Here is a 20,130-nt window from a genome sequence, read left to right on the forward strand (position 1 = left end):
TGCAGCCCTAGCCACACCTCCCCTGGCTGTGACTAAGACAGACTGCATGAAGGCAAAATGGTTTCATTTTCAATAAGAGGTTACTTTAAAATGCTCTGTAAACTGAACTGTAATCACACGAAGGGGACCCCTGTAGCGTATAGCAAGCTATTAACAGAACAGGAGATAAAAAATTATTAAATAGAATTTACAATAAGGAAGTGCAAACATTAGATGACTGTTTAAGGAAATGTTTAGGAAGGCTGTGTAAGTCACATGCAGTGAATATTAATACTCTGTATCTATTCATACCATATTAATACTTTATTCGTTCCATATAGATATCTATTAATTCACTAACTATTTATTAGTATCCTATTGCTATCTAATACCATATTGTTTCCTATTACTAGTCCGTAACACATGCAAGTGTCCCTTCAGCTTATCTCTGGTCAGTTCACTCAAGTTTCAGCCAATATAGACATTCCTTTGTCAAAAGAAGTCATGCATGCGCTTAATTTTGTTGGTTTTTAGGAAAATACAGGTGTACAATCAGAATGTTGAGGCAGGATATGCAGCGGACGTTAAACACTTGTAGATGGCGCTGTTCTGTAAAAGATTTATTCCAGTCTAAAGTAAGTGTCTCCAGGTATTGCGCTTTTCTACTTAACAGGAAGGGGATTTCTGATTACAAGTTTTGTGGGGGGGGGGTTTTGTGTGTGTGTTCAGCATAAATGGAAAAGCGTCTCCTGGTAGCAAATGGTTCATGGCCTTTGTCTATTGTGCTTCAACTCCCTGCAATGCGGCTATTTCTGGGTATAAAGAGACCTTTTTGTGGCGGTGCCTGTCACGATAAGCAATGCCCCCAAGTTATACCCCTTCCTAATCCCATTCCTCAGAATGAAAATAATGGGATTGGCATTTTGTGAATCACTAAATTGGTTAAATTCAGTTGAAACCGCAGTTTTAACGAATGGCATTTAGATATTAATGGATTACACCAAACACTCGAACCACTTCAGTCATTTGAAGTGGTGCTGGTGCTTGTAATCTGTGTGCAGCGTTTCACTGCTGCTGGAGGTGTAGCCTTACACCCGGTACCGGCTGATTGTCTAATGTCACTGCTGTGCCCACCCTATACTGCGCCATCCACCCAGAGGGGGTATGCCCCCTCACTGCCCATGCCCTTCCTGACTTCCATCCCACTCAAGCAAGGGCAAGTAATGTCAGCTAAGCAGAGAAATCAAGAAAAAAAAATTATAATAAAAAATAATTAATTTTACTCTTTGTAAGTGCTTCAGCCCCATCCATTCCTGCTCGCTCAGTGTAATCCTAAACATTTCAATAAAATTAAAACCTACACATTAACTCACATAATGTAGCAAAACACTGACTAGGTACGAGTTGGAGAACGTTCCAAATTTGCTTCTTTTGACTACATTTTGTGCATTTCAATTCACTATTTGGCATTTAGTGAATATGCCCTAATGGCTTACAAACCTTCTCACCTACCTGCCCAAGCTCAGAGTGTACCAGGTTATACCAGTAGGTTCATATTCCTCCAATTCTCCCTGCTCAAAGAATATGTTCTAGCAAGTTTACAAAGGATTTTCTCTAAAATACTTTACTTTTTCATAATTACACACCAAACTACATAAATTGCTATAGACATTTTGTGGAGTCACCCAAAAGAGTCTTGGTTTAATTTGGCTTTGTAATTCTGCCAACATGTCCTCCTTGGTGATTGGGAGCATTTCTTCCTCTGAATGAGGTTTGTGGTTAAAACAATCCTATCGTGAGACATTTTGTATAAGGAGGGTGATATTCCCACGTTGAGCTAATCGGGAGATGGATCGCTTGGATGGACGATGGACGTTTGTTCCAAAAATATCTTGGAGATATAAAGTGTTGTTCATTCTCCCAATAAATCGTCAGTCTTCCCAGATTGCACTCGGAATAAAAATGGAATGAAAACTGCTTTTTTTTTTTGGTCAAATATAACGAGGGGGAAATCAATTATTCTTTCTTCGTTAAGGATTACTTTTCACTTGTGAAACTGACCTCATCGTCCTGTATTACCAGAAATATAGAAATATGCCAAATAAGTCTCTGATAAAGTAATATTTCTTCTCATTCATTATAAACCATATATTATCTACTACACTGGAATATTCCCCTTAAAATACAGCGTTTTTAGATTATCTTGGTACAGCGCTGCAGAATATGTAAACAATAATTTCATAAAGTAGGGTTAAACCAAGAGAACTCACCTGTGTGATAATTAGCAATGTGATAAGTGATCTCCTCTGCGGACTGGGAGTAGATTTACAAACGTTTAACTAACCGTTATTTACTAAACTGAGAATTGTTGGGAATTAAAAATGTTTTTAGATTTAGGACAAAAATAGCCCAACAGGAAGAATAGTTGACCCTTTCCAACTGAGCTATTTTTGGTCTTAAATTTGAAATTCACTTTGAGTTCCCAACAATTCTCACCTTAGTAAATAGCCATGTAAGAGAAAAGTGGGACGAATTAATGGGGATCAATCACCAGATTTTGAGATGTATTTTGTTATGAACTGCAATTCGTCCGCGTTTGGGTCCTTGCTTTCATTTGAGAGGTCCACCAATAGCGCTAAAAAAAGAGATGCTTGATGTCTATTGGACAGTCTCTAAATGTTCATTTTATTTCAAGATCAAGTGAGAAGTGACCAATAGAGAAAAAAAAGGAAGCCGTAAAAAAAATCTCTATATATTATATTTAATAAATACGGTATATTTAATATTCTAAATTACTGCTCCTCTTTTTCCTTCTATTGGTTCATTTTTCCTCACTTGATGTGTGAAACAAAAGAGGAAAATGCTCCTGTCAGTGTATTGTAAATATATACACGATGTTTAAGTATTTGTATTATTTTTCTATTTTTACACATTTTTGCTGCATTTCATTTTTGTGATTTGTTTTCCTGAATTGTTTTTTGTTGCACGGAATTCTGCTGAGCCTAATGAACAATACTCTGCCAACCTGATAATTTTTTTGGTTTTGGAGGAAATTATTTGTCTGAAACAATTTTGGGCCGTTTACAAGTCTATCAAATATTAACTCTCTCCCGTTTTACTTTGTGGAAAGCAGATTGTAATCTCGTGTCTTTAAATAATCGCACAATGGTAGCCGTTCTCTTCTCCTGCCGTTCATTAGCCAAAACTGCCCTTCACTAAATGTCCATGACTGTAGGTCATACTCAGCCCTCATTGTAGGGAAACACATGTGTGACATGTCAAAATTCCCTTTTATTCCAGAAGTTTGGTCCTTAAGTGGTTAAAGGAATATTACACCCTTGAGAATTGTTACCTGTGCTTACAGTGAGACCTGGGACATGGTGTATAAACTCCAGGGATTCACACTGGTTTGGGATGACTTACCTCTGATAGGGCTCGAAGATAATCGGGTTCATTTGGAAAGTCTGACAGCGGCATCCAAAACCCCTTCTTACCTTTTAACCAAAAGGTTTTCTGTCTCCCTTTACCCTAACAGAAAAAAAAGGAGTGTTAATTGTTAGCCTGTTCTGTGTGGAAACAAAATAGAAATTACAATGTAAATATATTTATTTACACAATAAAAAAAAGGAGTTAATCTGTTTATATGAATGGTGGCAATGAAGGAGTTAATCTGTTTATATGAATGGTGGCAATGAAGGAGTTATTCTGTTTATATGTATGGTGGCAATGAAGGAGTTATTCTGTTTATATGTATGGTGGCAATGAAGGAGTTATTCTGTTTATATGTATGGTGGCAATGAAGGAGTTAATCTGTGTATGTATGTGTGTATATATATATATATATATATGTATGTATGGTGGCAATGAAGGAGTTCATCTGTTTATATGTACGGTCAGTGGTGTATCCTGGTTTTGTGCTGCCCTAGGCAGGACAAAACTCAGGCGCCCCCCCCCTCCCCCCGCGCCACCCCCACCCAACCTTTCCCCCCGCCCCGCATTCTAAATACACAAACACACACTCGCTAACAGAAACACACACTCGCTAACAGACACACACACACGCTAACAGACACACTCACTAACAGACAAACACACTCACTAACAGACACACACTCACTGACATACACACACACTCACAGGCAAACACACACACTGACACACTAACAGACACAAACACTAACAGACACAAACACTAACAGACACACAGACACACAGGCAAACACACACACACTAACAGACACAAACACTAACAGACACACACACACACATTAACAGACACACACACACACACACACACACTAACAGACACAGACACACACTAACAGACACAGACACACACCCACCCACATTAACACATTTTTTTGAAATTTATTTTTAACACATTTATTTTTATTTTTTTTAACACATTTTTTTTTATTTATTTTTAACACATTTTTTTTTTTTTTTATTTAACACCCCCCCCCCCCCCCCCCCCTCCTTACCTTTGGGAATGCTGGGGAGGGGGTGTCTCTTCCTCCCTGGTGGTCCAGTGGCTGCTGGGCGATCGGGCGGCACTGCCTGGCGGGCGGCCGGCGAGGGAGCACTTCCCCTGAGCTGTCTGTTCAGCTCCCTCGCGCGCCTCAGAGTGAGGCTGGGAGCCGGAATATGACGTCATATTCCGGCTCCGCCTCCCAGCCTCACTCTGCGGCTGGCGAGGGAGCTGAGCAGACAGCTCAGGGGAAGTGCTCCCTCGCCGGCCGCCCGCCAGGCAGTGCCGCCCGATCGCCCAGCAGCCCGCCGGCATGTCTGTTAGCCGCAAGGCTAACAAGACATTTGCCTTGGGCATTTGGGGCGGCTTTTTTTGCCGCCCCCTGGAAAATGCCGCCCAAGGCAAATGCCTTGTTTGCCTCGCGACTAATACGCCCCTGTGTACGGTGGCAATGAAGGAGTTCATCTGTTTATATGTACGGTGGCAGTGAAGGAGTTATTCTGTTTATATGAATGGTGGCAATGAATGAGTTAATCTGATTTGTCTGGGATTTGAATGTGAGGAATATTACATCTTGTGGCAGTTGGTCAGTCAGACCGGTATCTGGGCAGAATTGATGACACAGCTGTTTCTGGGGGCTGCAGCTGGCATTGGATTGGTTGAAAGTTGCAAGCAGAAAAAGAGCGGGAAACTGGGACAGTATAAAAAGAAGCAGCACAAGTTTAATCCTGTCAGAGTGGACTGAAGCAGGAAAGGTGCGGACGGACGCTAGGAAACTTCATGGCTTCAGAAGATTTAATGTTAAAGGGTCCCTCCAGACCCCTAAGCAACTTTAGATTGCTGAAAAGCTTTATGTGTGAAGAGCAGACAGCAGTGGAGTGTCTGTTTAAAGACTTGAATCGCTGTTGGAGAGCATGTTTAAATTCGCTGCCAGAGACTTCAAACATTGACTGGAAGACTAGCAGCATCTTCCCCTGAAGAGTGTTCCTGGTGACTGGAGTTTCCGGCTGGTTGCTTGACTGCTTCGGCGGTAAAGAAGTGCCCTCATGCCAGGAAGAAAAAATACACAGCTACGCAGCCAAAAGCTGTAGCGTGACGGACCGCCTGGGACCCCGACTGGGTACCTCCATCAATCGCTGATTCCTAGTAATCCTTGAGTACCATAAGCACCGCACCGGACACCATAACCACAGTAACCTCCACAAACCGCCGCAGCTTGGCTGGGGTCTCGCTGTCCTCCACCCACCCTGGACCCAAGACCAGGATCCAGCTTCCAGTGGGTAGACCTCTCCTAGTCCAGAAAGCAAAGCAGGTGATCTTACAAGAGCAATCGTTGTGATCCAAGGGAGTATAGTGATTATAGCAATCCTCAGAGTGAATATAGCTATCCAATCCCCCAAACATGAGCCTAGACTTCATGAAGGGTAAAACAAATCTCTTTAACCCCTTAAGGACCAAACTTCTGGAATAAAAGGGAATCATGACATGTCACACATGTCATGTGTCCTTAAGGGGTTAATGGCAGCCACAACTGGCCGTATATGCAGGTCCCCATGCAAGGGGCACTCCTGCCTGCACCTGAGAGTAGACTACAGTAAAAACAAATACACGATTACATTGGCTCTCAGGTCCAGGACACTCGCATACAAAATAGGTCAATCCCTACCCTATGCCTGGGAGATAATTGAGTCTGAACTGTATTAAACTCAATTATCTCCAGGCACAGAAAACGTACATTTTTACAAAACCCACAAAATACCTTAAAACACACAAAATCCCCACAGTTACATCCCCTGATAGCCCTGATCTGGGTGACCAACATATCCAAAAATCACCCAGATCGGTTCAGGAATTTCCTGGAAGTCATAATTTGACTGACTACAAGCATGGTCCCATGCCCAAAACAGTTCCAGAGAATCAGGGCTTGCGGTCTGTCTAGTTCGGTAGTTTATAAAACTACAAACTACCGAACATAGTCAATGTTCTTACCCTGGAGCTTGTGCCCCTTGTTCGTGGGAACGTTTCCACCGAACAGCGCTTTTCTAAGTGTTAAAAGTCCAGCGGTGTTCAGGAGTTTCTGTGTCTGTTTTAAGTTCCATGAGATTAATGCCCAAACACTGCTGCCTGCTTTCATGCGAACAAGATGGCCACCACCTCGTGGTCGTTCATAGGAATTGCGGCCACTTAGAACAATGCGGTGGAAATTGCTACAAAGTAGCAATTAGGCTTAACATGCTTCAGGGTGGTCTCCGGTTCGTGCGGCTTTTCAGTTACCGAACCAATTATAAAATCCCACGAAGAAAGTCTGCTCACATACTTTTTTTAAAGGGCCCATAGTCTTTTGGTAAGAGGCTGCTAAGCAGGCCCCTCCAAGCACCTGTGATGAGGTGCAGAATTTAAAGAAACCACACCTGTAAAGAAGAACAGGTGTAAAGAAGTCTGACCTTCTCCCCTTGGACCTGTTATAGGTCAGGGTAGAGTTGAGGGCTTGGCTGAAGAAATCCTTTGGAGAATAGAAGACAAATCGGATGATGGGAATGACTGTCATCTGGATGATATGCAAGTCCTAAAAAAAAATGTGGGTGCAGAGCAGGTACTTCAGGAGGTGAGTATAAATAGAAATTTGCTGAAGTAGAAAGGTTTAGTAAGCTTTAGTAAAAAATGGTAAAAAAAAAAAATATATATATATATATATATATATATTCCAGCACAGGCTTGGGATAGTGTGAATAGCAGTTAAAAATAGCAGTTAAAAATAAAAATATTTTAAAAACTCTGCCATATTGATATTCAAAGTGTAAAAAACAGAGAGTTAAATTATTTTCATTGTTAAGGTTTCAACGTTTTCTGATACTAAAGAAGTCGAGCTTATGTAGTCAATTTCTCTACATTTAGAGCAGTGGTTCCTGGCCGGTCCTTGTTGCCCACCGGCAGTCCAGGATTTATATTAATGGGGAGGGAGACATGGACTGTTACTGGGTCATGGGGTCTTGTTTGTGAGCCACTGATTGAAGCATATTGATGGGGATGTTTTAGTATGGTTACCTTTAATTAGATTTTAAAACAAACCCTTGGGGTTCAATCTTCCTTTAGATGTGTTATAAGGAGGTTTCTTTAGATGGGCTATAAGGAGGTTTCTTTAGATGGGCTATAAGGAGGTTCCTTTAGATGGGCTATAAGGAGGTTCCTTTAGATGGGCTATTAGGAGGTTCCTTTAGATGGGCTATAAGGAGGTTTCTTTAGATGGGCTATAAGGAGGTTCCTTTAGATGGTAAGGAGGCTCCTTTAGATGGGCTATAAGGCGGTTTCTTTAGATGGGCTATAAGGAGGTTCCTTTAGATGGGATATAAGGAGGTTTGCTTAGATGGGATATAAGGAGGTTTGCTTAGATGGGCTATAAGGAGGTTTCTTTAGATGGGCTATAAGGAGGTTTCTTTAGATGGGCTATAAGGAGGTTTCTTTAGATGGGCTATAAGGAGGTTCCTTTAGATGGGCTATAAGGAGGTTCCTTTAGATGGGCTATAAGGAGGTTCCTTTAGATGGGTTATAAGGAGGTTTCTTTAGATGGGCTATAAGGAGGTTTCTTTAGATGGGCTATAAGGAGGTTCCTTTAGATGGGTTATAAGGAGGTTCCTTTAGATGGGCTGTAAGGAGGTTTCTTTAGATGGGCTGTAAGGAGGTTCCTTTAGATGGGCTGTAAGGAGGTTCCCTTAGATGGGCTGTAAGGAGGTTCCTTTAGATGGGATATAAGGAGGTTCCTTTAGATGGGATATAAGGAGGTTCCTTTAGATGGAGTATAAGGAGGTTTCTTTAGATGGGATATAAGGAGGTTTGCTTAGATGGGATATAAGGAGGTTTGCTTAGATGGGCTATAAGGAGGTTCCTTTAGATGGGTTGTAAGGAGGTTCCTTTAGATGGGCTATAAGGAGGTTCCTTTAACCCCTTAAGGACACATGACATGTATGACATGTCGTGATTCCCTTTTATTCCAGAAGTTTGGTCCTTAAGGGGTTAAATCGGCTGTAAGGAGGTTCCTTTAGATGGGCTATAAGGAGGTTCCTTTAGATGGGCTATAAGGAGGTTCCTTTAGATGGGCTATAAGGAGGTTCCTTTAGATGGGCTATAAGGAGGTTCCTTTAGATGGACTATACGGAGGTTCCTTTAGATGGACTATAAGGAGGTTGGTTGAAGCTGATCTTGCCTCAGAGGTTGGCAGTCAGACCAGCTGCTATTGCCAACATTTCTAGCAAAGTGGGAATGAATATGTGTATGTGTGTTATTAAAAACACTAAATGTCGGGGGGCGGAGCCAGCGCCTGAGCAGGAAAGTCGCAGATTACAACAGCTCTGACTCCGGGACCCGTTAAAACCCGGGTTATAGCGCAAAAAACTAATTCCGGGACCAGATAACCGGACCCCCGGATCCCTTAAGTTATGGGGAAAAAGACGAAGAAAAGCCGGGCTGATCCTACCTCCGGATCCCAAGATATAGGCAATTTTCTACGCCCGACCCCACGAAAAGAGCCCGCCAAGATGGCGCCGAGCGAGGCCTACGCCACGCACTCCTCGGATGAAGAGAGCCTGTCCGACTCTGCCTACACTCCTGGCAGGGCAATACCCAAAGCCCCACAAGCACACGAGCTCGGAGACGCAGCTCCTGCCACTAAAGCGGACATTAAGGCCCTGATGCTCAATATTAAAGCAATGTTCGATGCCGACATGGCGCAAGTACGCAGTGAGATTTCAGCGATATCGGGCCGTGTGACCTCGGCTGAGGAGTCTCTCAAGAGTACCAGGGTGGCACAATCGGCCACGGATGCAACGCTGGGGTCCCTCCAAAAACAGTGTGCGACGCTGACGGCCCAAATGGCCGGCATGGAGGACAAGGCGAAGGCCAGAAACCTGCGCATCAGAGGGGTACCCGAATCGGTCACAAACCTGGAATTGCCGCACTATTGCAGAAGGCTCGTGGCTACGCTGTTAGTCCCAAAGCAAGCCAAGCAAGTGGGACTGGATTCCTGTTTCCGACTACCTAAAGCAGCCAAAGCTCCAGAAGACGCCCCAAGGGACGTGCTGATCAAATTCATCAGAGACTCAGATCGAGGGGCCCTGATGGGCGCCGCCAAGGGTTCCCCAACAGTGACATTTGAGGGTGATACATTAACGTTTTATAAAGACCTCTCCAGACAGACCCTCACATGGCGCAGATCCCTCCGACAGGTTACTACTCTGCTCCGAGAGAATTCCATCCCGTATAAATGGGGGCTTAACCGCCTCATAACAGAGCAGGCCGGCAAGACAACCTACCTTTCCCATATCTCCGAGGCGTCCAGCTTCCTCCGACCACTAGGACTTGGGCTGCCCACGGCGTCAGCGAGTGCCCGGCCGCTGTGGAATGTGGAGGACATAACCCCGTTTGCGCCAAGAGAACCGACACCGAGGGCAGCAAGCTCCCTGACCTGAGCTCAAAGCCCTACGGACTTGATACTTACTTTGACCCCAACGGGTCGACAATGCAGGACGGTGACCTGGACTCTATACACAAGCTCAAGCACCAAAGATGCAAATGCGGCTTTGTTTTGTTTTGCTCTACATATGTTCTGTTTTAATTTCTGTTTATTTTTAAACGCATGATTAGCTATATTATGCACTGTGTCTTTCGAAAGTAGCGCTACAATTTAAGTGTTAAGCGTAAGTTTTAAATTAAACTCCATGTTAACTGGCTCCGTAAGCAGACAGCTGGGGATGCTGTTTAAGTTGAACCCTTCCCCCCACCTTTTACCTGGTTGAGAGGCGGCCTATGGCCATATATCTGTGAGTATTAAACTTTAAATATAAGAGCCCTCGTAGGTATCCAGACCCGACATCCGTGAGCAGGGCCCCCCAGCCGACTACACGCACCCTCCTACCAACCGGCACCAAGGCTATACTATAGGCAAGAGGTGTATCAGACCATATAAATAAAAAACGGGTGGATTAGCAAAGTGTGATGGTTACCATAGAATTTTACCAATCTGTTGTACAATGTGAAAAACGTATTGCACTTGATGTAAAGCAATTTTATTTCTGCATGCCCATGAAAAATAAAGAATTTAAAAAAAAACAAAAAAAAAAAAAAAAAACACTAAATGTCAATGTTAGTTGTGTTACTGTTAGTTGTGTCAATGTTACTTGTGTTAATTGTGTGTTAATGTTACTTGTGTCAATGCTACTTGTGTTACTGTTGAGAATGTCTATTAGTTGTGTTACTATTACTTGTGTCATTGTTAGTTGTGTTACTGTTACTTGTGTCAATCATAGTTGTGTTAATCATAGTTGTGTCAATAATACTTGTGTCAATCATAGTTGTGTTACTATTACTTGTGTCAATGTTCTGTTACTGTTAGTTATGTCAATATTAGTTGTGTCATTGTTTGTTGTGTTACTGTTACTTGTGTTAATCATAGTTGTGTCAATAATACTTGTGTTAATCTTAGTTGTGTTACTATTACTTGTGTCCATGTTAGTTCTGTCAATGTTAGTTGTGCTAAGGTTATGTTAATGTTTGTTGTATTAATGTTGTCCTAATGTTAGTTGTGTCAATAATACTTGTGTTAATCTTAGTTGTATTACTCTTACTTGTGTCCATGTTAGTTGTGTTACTGTTACTTGTGTCAATGTTCTGTTTCTGTTAGTTATGTCAATGTTAGTTGTGTTGCTGTTACTTGTGTTAATCATAGTTGTGTTAATTATAATTGTATTAAGCATAGTTATGTCAATTTTAGTTGTGTTAATGTTTTGTTTTTGTTAGTTGTGTCCATGTTAGTTGCATCAACGTCAGTTGTGTATTGATACATTCTATATCTTTTGTTTTTATTGTGTTAATAAATATATTTTCATTGTTAATAGAGCTACCTCTGGTTTTGATACATTTATATGTTTTGTTGATCACCAATTTCTGTTGTGTGTTGCTCATGTGAGAAACAGCTACTTTAAAAAAAAAAAAAAAAAGGCCACAAAATGGCAAAGACTGAACATTCGACCGGCCACATTGTGTTTCTATTTGGAGTGAGGAGAGAAACCGAGCATATATGGGTCTTGTCTTCATATAATAATGGGGTGCAGAGGAAGCACTCTGTATTATAACAGCTCTTGTGTTAAAGCAACAGAAATAAATACCTTAATGGTAATAGTCCCTCGTTCTTGCAAATCGTACCCTCCGATCTCTTTGAGGGCAATGGCTGTTGTTTCTGAAGCATGAATCCGCAAAGCTGGAGGAATGCAGAGCTAGCTGTTACAATAATTACAACTTTTGATAATATCTTAAATAGTCAGGTCTTCACAATAAACATTCTATAATATATGAATTGTATTAATAGTTTAATTTAGTTTCAGAGTGCCCTGATATTTTTTTATCCCCAACACACAAATCAAAAGCGAACGAAAAAAGTATATATATATATGAGCGGAGCAGTATAATAAAATAAACATTTAGGTGATAAACACAAAGCCAAGTATAAATTGTGAAAAAATTGAGAATGTTGTAGTAATACTCAATGGTCAGTAGATGGCCCTAAATTGACACATCTCACAGCACATGTAACGAAAATGCATAAATACACATAATAGTGCAGATTGTTTTAAATTAAAAATGCTTTCAACATCATCATTAATGTACCAAAATTCACCTAAATTTCCCCAGATAATTAGGTTAAGGAAATCAGGTTTCAGTCATATAATGATAAAGCTCTGTTATAAACAAAGTGCAAACAAATTTATGAAAAACTCTGATGATAAAAGATAAACAGACTCAAACTTGTTTATATTTGTTTTGGTTTGTTTAAAATGTTTAGAAACTTGTCAGAACAGAATCGCTTACGGAAAAATAATGTTGCATTACCAGATAACTACTCTACCTGTATATGCCTCTCTGTATCACAATGTTTTTTTGTTTTTTTTATCTGTTCGCACTTTGGCTTTTGCATAAGCCCACACAATACCTTTTGTGCAACATTTGTGTACCTGTTAATTCTGTCAATCGTAAAATAAAGAATTAAAAAAAAAAAAGATAAACAGACTGTCTCTTACAAGAGAACTTGGTGAGTAGGCTCGTTCCAATCATTCCAATTTTAGAACTGAAATAGAATCCAACAATATTCAAGAAAGGAATAGATTTCAACCACTTACTAGTTTGGGTAATAGGAATTATCCTTCCTCGAAAAGAGGGAGAATAATGGATCAACAATCTCCCCCTTTTTAAACCAAACAATTCAGGAGGAAAGAGGGAGAGGAAAGAAAAGTGATAAGAGAATAGATAGGAATAAGAATCACACAGAAATTAAACCAATAGGGATTTTTAATTTGTCGGTAAAACTTTTCAAAGAAAATCATATTAGTTTATTAAATAAAAGCCTTCAGTTTGCCCCATCAAAAGGTCTAGATAAATTTCATTTTTATAGACCTCAGTAAATTTACTAGAAATTCAAATTGATAAAGTCTCACATACAAATTTATTAGAGGAATCTTCTTTCTTTCTGAAATGTCAAAAGAAATGATTACATTTCAAAAAATGGTTAATTGGGATATAAATCAAATCAATCAATAGATACCAATTAAATCTTACTCCACGAGAACTGGCAGCTTTAAAAGAATTAAAAAGAGATACCAGCATATTCATAAAACCTGCCGATATCATGTCTCGAGAGCACTACTTGGAAGAGCCGTATAAACACCTCGGAGGAGGGGCGGGGCCTGACCACTGAACTGTGAGGAAGCATGCCTCACCAGCTCCTGAAACTTTGAGCAAACAAAGCAGATTTTGAACGGAAAAACAACATTAAAATGTTATTTCAAGGCCACCAAGCGACAGGCGACAATGGGGTGCACACACAGACACCACCCAAGCAGCGATGTTACCCAGGCGCACCCGAACTCATGGCGAGGCCTACCAGCATGGCGGGCGTGGGGAAGACGGCCGCTTTCCTGCAGCCTTCACCAGCCAGGTGCCGGCCTCTGGGCCCTCGTTCCCCCCCCCCCTGGACCGGTGGGGGTCATCCCGGTCCACCCCCTCACAGTCCCCTTGAAAGGAGAGGAAAGGACGAAACGACCGTGCGGTGTGGCGGTCACTGACAAAATGGCGGGCGGCACAAACGCCTCAGCCCTCCATGAGGCCAAGCGAGATGCGGAACTCCGACTCGCACGTATATTCGACTCCTTCTGGGAGCGGCTGGTAAAACTTGCGTGGCCCCCGGAGCCTGGAACCCAGCCGGAGGGCAAGCCACAAGACCCAGTACGAGGGGCCCCGGAGAGAGGCCCGGCACGCAACGCAAGCCCCCATCCCAGGCCCCACATGCTCCCAGGAAAATCTACCCCGCTAGCAGAGACCCGGAGCCTCACTAAAGGCAATCGCAGCCAGAACAAGGCCAAGCACATCGGGGGCATCCCAGTACAGCAGCAGCACAGGAATCAGCCTGGCCGCCCAGCAGTAACACAGCTGAAGAGAGGTACAGGCAACCCCACGCACACAACCAAGCGGCAGATCACAAGGCCTACAAAGGAGACCGCGAAAGTACGTCGCCATGGGTACGGCTACAGCCTGAGAACACACAGTCGGGTGAGACCCACTACCAGAGCCACAGTATACTCACCAACACAGATGCTGGCCCACGCTGAGACACCCAATCCACACACCGCCGGACCGAGGGGACTGCGACTCACATCACACAGGTGGGGAGCCCCTCCGCGGCGCAGGGGCGGGAGAGCACTGACCCAGGAGGCTCACACACAGCCCAGCAGAACAGGCGTCGGCTGATAGCAGAAAAAGCTGCAGACAGAGACCTAGTCACCCCTACCAGACACTGAAGGACTCTCACTCACGAATATGGACTGTAAGCACGCTATATATCCACACCTTCCTGACCCTTCTCTTCCTGGACATTCACGGGTACTCTGGACTAGATATAAGAAGGGGGTGAGGAATTAATTGGACCGTCTCTCCACAATGGCAAAGCATATCCCTCACTAAATGTGCCATATATTTGTTGGGTTTTGTACACTCGTTACCTGCTATACATTCATACACTAGATAGAAATGCATCGCACAAAGCTACACATACCAGATAATAATGGCATAGGCACCACTATATGGCCCTCTCCGAATCGCCATGCCATGTAGTTAACCTAACTTTCAATGCAATCGATATAAACATAAGCCTGTTTCGCTTAAAGATACTCCACTGCACACCCTCTTTGATAGGGCTAAAGTTAAAGCTACTGTTTTAGATACTGTTAAATGTTTTAAGCTCATGTTCCATGTGCATGCCACTTCTGTGCTGATTTCTTGCATTAAGATGCCGATGGCGCACTACTCCTGGTGGAAACTTACTCTAAATAAGCCTGTAACCCTCAACTATATGCCATAGTCAGTTAGAAAACCACGCTGTGTACCTAATGTATAGTCACTCATAACTGACAAGCTGATCTATACCTCGTAGAAACCTCGTTATATCAAATTACAAAATGTGCTATGTTCTAATTTGCCACGCAATTGTTCCTATATGTTGACAGATACGGCAGATACTGCTGTTGTGGCGTTACCTGCTCCATTGTATGTTTCTTGCTATGCACAATAAAAATAAAGAATTTAAAAAAAAAAATAAACACCTCGGAGATCAGATAACATATAAAATTAAATTCTGACCCACCCTCCCGATAAAAGAGAAATTTATAAACATCATTTCAAAAGGTTAACAAGATGGCATCCTAAATAAAAAAGAGGATACTTGGTACCAAAATATCAAAGGTCACCAATTTTTTTATTTTCTGCCAATAATACACAAGAGTACGACAGAACCACCTGGCAGACCAATTATTTCTGGCATTGATTCTATTTCATGTAGATTATCTGAGTATGTAGACCACATCCTCCAACCGCTGGTCCAAAACCGTCCATCATAGCTAAAGGACACTACTAGTGTACTACAAACCTTAGAAGGTTTAAAATGGCAGGAGGATTTTCTTTTGGTGTCCGCAGACGTCTCCTCCCTATATAGCAGCATCAGACACACTCTAGGATTATACACAGTTAGACATATTTTAGAAACTTTTCCTCTTATCCCCACAGCCAGATTAATTTTGTCCTGAAATCAATCCAACTTATATTGGAAAATAATAATTTTTGGTTCCAGGGTGACTTCTACCTTCAAAAGTGTGGTACAATGATGGGCACCATGTTTGCCTCCAGCTACGCCATACTTTTCATGGTGCATTGGCAATCGATTTTCTATTAGGGAAAGCAGTGGCTGGGGTGCAAACCTGGTGCTGTACAAATTATTTAATTATGGTTTGGAAAGGTGGAGAGGAATTTTTAAAATGTTTTATTGAATTTGAACAATTTGGGCATTAATTTAACCTTTTTGTACAGCAGTAAGGAGATCAATTTTCTTGATCTCACTATTTATATAGAAGAAAATCTGGTAAAAACAAAAACCTTTTTTAAGACTGTAGCTGTGAACAGCTACATTCAGACTAGTTGCTGCCACTACAGCCCATGGCTTAATATACCTAAAAGCCAACTAACTAGGTTAAAGAGAAATTGTACAGAAACTAGTGGTTTTGTCCAAATAAGTCAAAAATTGATTAAAGATTTTAAAGATCGAGGCTATAGAGAAGAGATTTTAAATACAGCGACCAAAGATGTACACGATAAAGATAGAATAGAATTATTAAAATATAGAAAAAAGGCTGAAATAGAATTTACTAGCACAACACCATTTATATGCCAATATTCCGGAGGAAAAAAAATCAAAAGGTGAGACGGATCATTAACAATTATTGGATGATCCGAACACGTATTCAAGAACATATACGTAACATAAAGAACGGTTTTGAAAAACATAGCGTCTCTATGCACTTTAAAGAGAGACACAATTGTGACCCCAGTCATATGGAATTTATGGGCATTCAAAGGGTTTCCACAAACTGGAGAGGGGGTGATTTAATTAAGACCATAGGACAAACAGAGATGAAATGGATATTTAATTTAGATACAATGCAACCCCACGGACTGAATGATGACTTTGAGATTTGTCACTTTTTATAATTTTATTTATACCTATAGTAACTTTTATATACATTTTTTGATATATATATTTTTTATGTGTTTTTGATATATGTATATATTTTTTACTTATATGTGCCTTTATATGTATGAAGTCACCATTCAAGTTCTACACTATGCACTTTTGTACTGATTGAATAAGGATGTCACTATGATATATACTTATACAGTGGGGATATGTATATGAGAAGGTATTCTCTATTGCTGTATTCCCTGACTTTGGAGAAAATACCAACTACTCTCTTCTTTTTTTCTTTTTATCCCTTCTCTCACTATGACTATGTCCTCTGAGAATTCAACATATTTAAACAATATGTTTTAATATCGGATTTATACTGGACTATACATGAACATTGACTTCCAGCACATTGCCCTCAAGAAAAATGGCCGACTCCTATCGTGCGGATTGACACGCCTACGTCACGATAGGAAGCAGGAGGGGACATTTTCGGATGTTTGGAGGAGCTACAATACTCCTCGGACTTATTAGTATTGTGGGACGGACGCACACAAGGGATTTCACTTCCGCGTGTGACGTCACACGCACGAGTCGTCGTGCGTGATGACGTCACGATACCGGAATTATTATTAGCAGCTGTGTCCCTACACTCCCACTAACATGAGCGCCGTGATTGGATGTATCACGGACGCCATGCACCAATCAACTACCAGTAGGTGATATTTAAAGTTTACATTTGCAGCATGTTTGTACCAATTGATAAAGCCGAATTACACAGGCGAAACGCGTCTTGGACGGAGCACTGACACTTGAGTATTGATTTTATTGTTTTAAAGTTGTATACACAATAAATGTTATAATTTTTAAATCAAGTGGATTAGAGCAATATTTAAGCTGCTGCAAAGAAGGGTTGTGTCACTCTATATTTGACACCACGTCTGCATACTTGGAGCCTGGTTACTGGCTCCAGACAAGGTGAGAAGCTAATCGTCACCAACATTTTACTACATCACTGTTTAAAGGATTTCTACACTAGGGTTAGCACTGCTTCCCTTTTCTGCTTTTGTTTCCATTTCCGAGGTTTTTAATCTACCGTGGATAAACAAGGATTTCTGGACTATTTCTACATATCTCCTGAATAACACAGGAGTAAGTGTTTTGTTCACTACTAAAGCGCTCCACACTCCTTTGCACTATTAGGTATTTATTTGCACAATAGCGTTTTTTTGTATATACCTCATCGTTAATAGGTTGTTGAGTGCCTATTTCTGTTGTGTGAGCTGCTACCATTTTACTGTGTACTTTATTGCAATCCACCGTTTTTAAGCGCCTTTTATCACAGATTACCATTTTATTCTACTATAAAGGATATCCTACCTCCGAGACCAAACATAGTACAGAGAGGGGTATCCAACCTTAAAAGGATTCTCACAGATACGTTCTCACACTCCAGCACGTAAATCACGTTTGTGCTTTAACGAATAGTCACCTCAAAACAATAAAAGGAATTAACGAATAGCCACCTCAAAACAAAGGAAAGACTGAGACAAAAAATAATGGTTTTCTTCCTACTGTCATGATTGTATTGCCTGCAGAACAAGTAAAATAAAATCAACAAAGGGGATAGCTGAGATCTCCCGGAAAAATTCAAAGGAAACATTTAAGATTAAGGATTTTCTAACATGTCGAAGCACAAACGTGATTTACGTGCTGGAGTGTCCGTGTGGGAGAACAAAACGACAATTATATGTTAGAATAAGAGAACACATGCTGAATATCAAAAAGAAATATATGCAACATTCAGTATTAGCCCACTTTAAAGATTATCACGAATCAGACATGAGCCTCTTGAACTTTAAAGCCATATGTAAAATAAGAAAGAATTGGAGAGGAGGAGATGGCAATAAACAACTAGGAATGGCAGAAATGAAATGGATATATAATTTAAACACAATGCAGCCCAATGGCCTAAATGCTGAATTTGAATTATTCCATTTCCTGAGTTAAATAATTATCTACTCTCGTGGGTCTGAAGTGATTCCCACACTATGTGCATATTACAATTTAATTTAAAAACATGGTGGCAATTATTTTAGAATTTTTTTTTTCAAAGAGAATTATAAAAAATATTTTTATAAAAAAACATTTAATTTTTTTATAGGCAGGCTCCTTTGAGAAGTATAACAGAAAAGAATACTAATTCTATGTAAATATATTTTTGTATACTGTACAATGTTAAGTTTGGACTTTAAAAACAGAAATTAATTAATGTAATGGGTCCCTTCAAGGAATATAATAATTACTGGAATCAAATACAGAATATTATCAGTACATAAATCCATATATTAACTGAGTGTGCCTATCTTTTTTTATAGATGTTTTATTATTATTTTTGTACTCGTTTCCCCTTTTTTTTTATTTTGTTTTCTTCCCCCTATCTTTCTCAGTTTATCAAGTAGTAAATGGGAAATTAGATTACTCTTAAACGCCAGAACAGTTAGATTCAAATAAATAAGAGCGGGAGTAACTATGGAAACATGATCAGACTTCTGTTTTTTGTAAATATTATATAAAGAGATTTAGCATTGCACGTGACTGTTACAATGTATTATAATATGTATACGTTTATTACAATGTGCAATAGATGCAAAGTAGTTTTTAGATTCCTTTAATGAAACAGCGATGTAATGCAACAGCCTTTAAATACGCTATGACTGTTAGCCCTTATCCATTGAAAAAGCCGCGGGGGCGGGGCCTGACTGCAGAGTGGAGCGGTCGCATGTCGCTGCTGCTCTCACATCTAAACTCACCTGACGCCAATTCTCGATGAACGGAGGCTGTGAACCGACATCTTGTTGCTCCCAAGCGATAGGGGACATCGAGACCGACATGATGATACCACGCAAGTGGATCTCTGTACCGGATCCAACCCACCCAGGATTACGGTCTACAAGCATGGCGGCGGTGGGGGAGACGGCCGCTCTTCCACGGCTGATACACACGGCAAGGCGAAGTTGGAACCCCCGTACGTCCCCCTATGGACCGGCGGGGGTTATCCCGGTCCCCACCAAAGCGACACATATGGCTGCACGGACTGCACCTGCCCACTCAGGTTGGGGCTTCGGATGCTCCGGCCCAGCAGTATGGCGGAAGCCCCGTACTATATGGAACCTGTACACACGCAACCCACAAGCCTGGATTTGATATTCCAGCATTTTATGGAAAAGCTGGACCGACTCTTCGCAAAACCCCCTATGACAAATGGAGGTACAGCACGGGGGCCGGGGAAGCAGAGGCGGAACGGGCCTACTAAGGGCAAAACAAACCCTCTAGCGCCAATGTCGAGCACCGACTGCCCACCCGGGCTGAGGGTCACCAGGAGGCTAACTCCTCAGCATCGGCCACATCGCCGGAAGCCTCACCGGCGGAACACCAGGGCTCTCCGAAGCGCCCCTGCAGGGAAAAACTTGGCCTCTAGCAGCACCCGAGTTTGTGGTGCCAAGATGCAGACCCCACACAGAGCTTGGGGCCAAGAGGAGGCCCGGCCGCCCTCACACCTCTCCCGCATTCGACGAACTCTCAAAGTACCGACACCCACAATGAAAACACAGCTTCCCGCCGGCAGCAG

General features: G+C 41.6%; 1 protein-coding gene across 1 annotated transcript in view; it reads right to left on the reverse strand.

The window, feature by feature from the left end:
- Positions 1-1,733: 1,733 nt before the first annotated feature.
- LOC134575541 (guanylate cyclase 2G-like) overlaps positions 1,734-20,130 on the reverse strand; it is a 78,910-nt gene continuing 60,513 nt past the window's right edge. Inside the window, exons 21-23 of the mRNA XM_063434839.1 lie at positions 11,605-11,696; positions 3,403-3,507; positions 1,734-2,049 (exon numbers count right to left, since the gene is read on the reverse strand). Coding sequence (XP_063290909.1) covers positions 2,017-2,049; positions 3,403-3,507; positions 11,605-11,696 — 230 coding nt within the window. The 3' untranslated portion in view covers positions 1,734-2,016. The remainder of the gene's footprint in view (positions 2,050-3,402; positions 3,508-11,604; positions 11,697-20,130) is intronic.

The sequence above is a fragment of the Pelobates fuscus genome, chromosome 10, assembly GCF_036172605.1.
Source record: "Pelobates fuscus isolate aPelFus1 chromosome 10, aPelFus1.pri, whole genome shotgun sequence".
NCBI lineage: Eukaryota > Metazoa > Chordata > Amphibia > Anura > Pelobatidae > Pelobates > Pelobates fuscus.